This window comes from Borostomias antarcticus (assembly GCF_949987555.1).
Source record: "Borostomias antarcticus genome assembly, chromosome: 12".
Classification (NCBI taxonomy): domain Eukaryota; kingdom Metazoa; phylum Chordata; class Actinopteri; order Stomiiformes; family Stomiidae; genus Borostomias; species Borostomias antarcticus.
The window spans coordinates 13188774-13194054 of NC_140245.1; the positions used below are offsets into that span (position 1 = coordinate 13188774).

A 5281-nucleotide genomic window follows, 5' to 3' on the forward strand; every position below is an offset into this window, starting at 1 on the left:
ATAGAGAAGGAGGGATGGAGAGAGGGAGAGAGAAGGAGGGAGGGATAGAGAAGGAGGGAGGGAGGGAGGGAGGGAGAGAGAAGGAGGGAGGGAGAGAAGGAGGGATAGAGGGAGGGAGGGAGGGAGGGAGAGAAGGAGGGATAGAGGGAGGGAGAGAAGGAGGGATAGAGGGAGGGAGGGAGGGAGGGAGGGAGGGAGGGAGGGAGGGAGGGAGAGAAGGAGGGATAAAGGGAGGGAGAGAGAAGGAGGGAGGGATAGAGAAGGAGGGAGGGAGAGAAGGGGGGATAGAGGGAGGGAGAGAGAAGGAGGGAGGGAGAGAGAGTGGGAGAGCGGGAAAGGTCTGTGTATACAGTGGCAGACAGTATAAGAGAAAGAAAGAAAGAAAGAAAGAAAGAAAGAAAGAAAGAAAGAAAGAAAGAAAGAAAGAAAGAAAGAAAGAAAGAAAGAAAGAAAGAGAGAGAGGTCAAAGGCCAGGTAAAGGCTGTGTGTGTTTCCTTGCAGGTGGACAGTCTGAAGAAGGCCTTCTCCAGACAGAACATTGAGAAGAAGATGAACAAGATCGTCTCTCAGGAGAAACGAGACAAGATTAAGAAGAGTCTGACGCCCAAGAACGCCAAGAGCCCCGGGGCCAAGACCTCCTCCTTCAACTTCAGCCTCAGGAAGGCAAGTACACACACACACACACACTCACACACACTCACACACACACACACGCACATACACACACACACACACACACACACACACACACACACAGACACACAGACACATACACACACACACACTCACACACACACACACACACACACGCACATACACACACACAAACACACACAGACACATACACATGCACATACACACACGCACATACAGTACACACACACAGACACACACACACACGCACTCACACACACACACACACACACACACACCTACACACACACAGGGCGGCTGTGGCGCAGGAGGTAGAGCGGGTCGTCCAGTGATTGTAGGGTCAGTGGTTCGAATCCCGACTCCTCCTGTCCACATGTCAAAGTGTCCCTGGTAAGACACTGAACCCCAAATTGCTCCCAGTGAGCAGGTTAGCGCCTTGCATGGCAGCTGCCACCATTGGTGTGTGAATGTGTGTGTGAGTGGGTGAATGAGAGGCTACCATTGTAAAGCATTTTGGATAAAAGCGCTATAAGTGCAGTTCATTTACCATTTACACACGCACACACGACCATAAATACACACACACACACACACACACGCACACTGCTGTGGATGATTCTCACACCGCTGCTGAACCCTACATTCACAGTCACGGGTGTCGGAGAGCCAGCCTGAAGCCGAGGTCCCGGAGGCCTCATCCCAGGCTGGGGACTCGCCTAGCGCCGTGGCCGCCGTGGAGCTCACCCCCGTGGGCAGCCCTGACCAGGACCTCTCCTTCACCGAGGTGCACTCCCAGCTGGCCCCGGGCCTGGAGGAGGAGGAGGCAAAGGCGACGGCCGACGCCCTGGAGAAGGAAGAGCCGGCCGCCAACGGCGTTCCTGAACTGGAGGAAGTTCCGGAAGCTGACGTTCCGAAGGCGGAGCTGTCAGCGACAGAGGGGCTGAGCGAGGAGTACTCCCTCTCCGCCACGCTGCCACAGGCCGCCTCCCCCTTTGCCCAGGACCAGGACGACGAAGAGGAGGAGCAGACGCTGGAGGAGCAGAAGGTGGAGGAGGAGAAGGTGGAGGAGCAGATGGTGGAGGAGAAGAAGGTGGAGGAGAAGAAGGTGGAGGAGAAGAAGGTGGAGGAGCAGAAAGAGGAGAAGGAGAAGGAGGAGGAGAGGAGCACTGTAGAGGAGAAGGCCCAACCTGAGGGTTTGACCTCCTAGAGGCTTTCCAGTCACACACACACACACACACACACACACACACACACAAACACACACACACACACACACGCACACACACACACAATACTATCACTTACTCTTTAGCACACTTTAGTATATACCCCACTCCTAACATAGTCCTCCTGATACAAGCACGTCCTCTCCATCATCCATCAACTGACCCAGACATCTGTCCTCCATTTTAAATACACATACTGTACACTAACATGCAGAACTATAGCCTGTCGTCATGTGTGTCTATCCGAGTGTGTGTTTGTGCATGTGTGTGTGTATGTATGTGCATGTGTGTGTGTGTGCATGTGTGTGTGTGTGTTTGTGCGCTTCACATTCTGGATTGAAGCTTTACAACGTGTCCTCGTTTGCTAGAGAAAGCATGGCTCTCTCAGTGGATCATATTGTGGTCTGTTGCGCCTGGTGACACAGTAATTTGGCTCGTTAAGTTGTTATTCAAATCTCATCTGGTACCAATGAACTGAGCACATAGAAGTTACACAGTCTAAGACAATCAGACAGGCTGTGTGCACGTACAGTGTGTGTATTCTTCTGTGTGCACGTACAGCGTGTGTATTCTTCTGTGTGTGCGAACAGCGTGTGTATTCTTCTGTGTGCGCGTACAGTGTGTGTATTCTTCTGTGTGCGTGTACAGCGTGTGTATTCTTCTGTGTGCGCGTACAGAGTGTGTATTCTTCTGTGTGCGCGTACAGCGTGTGTATTCTTCTGTGTGTGCGTACAGTGTGTGTATTCTTCTGTGTGTGCGTACAGTGTGTGTATTCCGGGGAAGGTGTCTGTTTCAACATGTGAAGTGGGAAGAGGATTCAATGTTAAAAGTCTAATGCTGAAACGCTAATGCTAATTCTTGTAGCCTATGTATCCCGATGCTAATCTTGATGTATGACCTGAATAATATATGGAAAGTCTGAGTGACTCATTACTTAAAGCCAACAGGCATAATGAACCATGATGCTTGTAATGTGTCATGACACCCCATAATACTGGACACAGCACAATAGTCTTGTAGATAAGCTCCATATCAGGTCCTTTTCAGCACAAAGACATTTGGAAAGCGTGCCGATTTTGAAGTCTTGCTCAAAAGTGATCAGTTATTGAGCTTATCTACAACAATGAGAGATAGTATATGTCTTTAGGTGCTTCATGCTTATAACATGTAATATACTACGTATGTTTTTACCTGTTCTTTTAGTAACGTGTTGCTGTATTGGATGTCTCTCTAATAGGCTATCTTGTTTCACGGATGTAGACCGTAATGATCTCTGGTGCCAAAGAAGCTCCTCTTGAGGATGTCGTTTGACTGTAACGATTCTGTGACTGTGACGTTTATCGTGTTTTGTCTTCGTGTCGCTATTGCAAAACAACACCGCCCTCTTAGTCTTTGGGAATCCTCAGAATTAAAAAAAAATAAAGCATTTCTCACTGACCCCCTCCCGCGCCCTCTTCATTTCCTCCAACTAAAGCCGTTTCCTTGGTAACTCTTAATGACCGAGTCCATTCTGCTGCGGGTCAGTCTACAGACTGGGGAGTGACAGAGTTGGATCAGACGGAGATTAGGTTCCAGGAAATAGACATCCAACAGGTCTGGAGGGTGCGTCTGGGTTCCATCTCGCCAAAGACATATTACTGAACGGGCAAAAAAACTGAGGCAATTGCCTAAATATTCACTTTCACAAGAAACAAACCATCATGATACCTGTACTGTAGTTTTTAAGTGAGTGTTTATCTATGGTACTTTAGAGGGGCTGAGTACTCCATGCAACTTCAACCTTCAACTCGTTTGGGTAGAAATCCAAAAAGCAGGTCCTCCCCACAGAGTTGAGGTCCCTCGAGTCCAAACCCAGCTGAATAAAGCTGCTTTTATTGTGAGTTTTCTCAAATCATCTGATGCCGTCTCATTGGGCAAATTCAATAAATGAAATGGGTGGGTGGCCATTTATGTGTCAGTGCCCAGGGGCCATTTATGTGTCAGTGCCCAGGGTCCCTTTATGTGTCTGTGCCCAGGGGCCCTTTATGTGTCAGTGCCCAGGGGCCATTTATGTGTCAGTGCCCAGGGGCCCTTTATGTGTCTGTGCCCAGGGGCCCTTTATGTGTCTGTGCCCAGGGGCCCTTTATGTGTCTGTGCCCAGGGGCCCTTTATGTGTCTGTACCCAGGGGCCCTTTATGTGTCTGTGCCCAGGGGCCCTTTATGTGTCTGTACCCAGGGGCCTGTCATTTCATAATCCGTCTCTGCATCTCCCCATAGTCATTTACACTCAGTTTGATCAGGCTCCACATCCAGTCTGGCCCCTGAACTGTGGGCCTATGTGCTCAGTAATGACGGCCGTGATGGTTCCTATCACCCCTGAGAGGAGATTACATGAGCGAGCGCCTGGACGCACCGTAGAGGACAGGAACTCAGTTGACCCACCTCTTCAAAAGGAGGCTGAGAGTTTATCGCCTATTTTCTGATCAATTGTATTAATCGATGAGGGGAAACAAGGTGGGTGAACTGCATTTCCCACCAGCCCACCCCCCAGGTGGTAGCCTACAGTATGGCGACATCACGACAGTGACCTGATCTAAACTGGTTTCCCAGGTTTCCTAAAACTGAGGCAGGGGAGAGTCAGGCAGGTCACACACGAGGCTCGTGACAGCACAAGGGAGACGCTCCGACGGATCTGACTCCCAGTGCAGAAGTAGTTCTGAAGGGAATGTGTGATGACGCTGTCTCTGACTGCCTTCTTTATAGGTTCTGGGGATGAGTTGGTGCTTACTACTGCCACCAAGAGGAATATCACTCCTACTGCATCAACTACTGTTTGTATTTTCCTGATAAGTATTATGCTACACATCTGTCTGCAAGAATTTTTGGCACATAATCTGAGTGTGCCCAGCAATACCATAAAAGGCAAACCTCCCTTTTTCAATGACTTTGACTCGCCTCTGTGAATGAAATGAAGGTTATTCTATTGAACACAATAGAGGCCACTTAACAATACCAGGGGAATGTGTTGATGACATGTATTTAATCACATGTGCTGTAATCCTCACAGCCTAGTGTTGGGAAGTACTGGACCTGTCTTATATTATGGTTGGCAGGTGTGGCATTACAGCCAATTACTGTGGTAACAAATTATTTCTGCGGTGTTTTTAATCATCACAGGTCTACCAAGAGATCAGATGTGTTCCAGTGGAATGATGTAATTGGCTCAGATCTAGAACTATTAGAAAACAGTTTTCTTATTTCTTTCTTATCACTCTTATAGTGAAGACAGGAAGTCAGTGTGATCGTCCATTAGCATTCTTGTTGAGCATCACAGTCAGGATATCTCTGACACAGCTGAGTTAGTTTCTCCTACAAAAACATCAACAACTAGAACTGGTGCTTGGAGAGCGGAAAAATAATCG

General features: G+C 48.8%; 1 protein-coding gene across 1 annotated transcript in view; it reads left to right on the top strand.

Moving 5' to 3' along the window:
* cavin2b (caveolae associated protein 2b) overlaps positions 1-3308 on the top strand; it is a 5938-nt gene extending 2630 nt beyond the window's left edge. Inside the window, exons 3-4 of the mRNA XM_084446434.1 lie at positions 502-663; positions 1304-3308. Coding sequence (XP_084302560.1) covers positions 502-663; positions 1304-1861 — 720 coding nt within the window. The 3' untranslated portion in view covers positions 1862-3308. The remainder of the gene's footprint in view (positions 1-501; positions 664-1303) is intronic.
* Positions 3309-5281: the final 1973 nt, after the last annotated feature.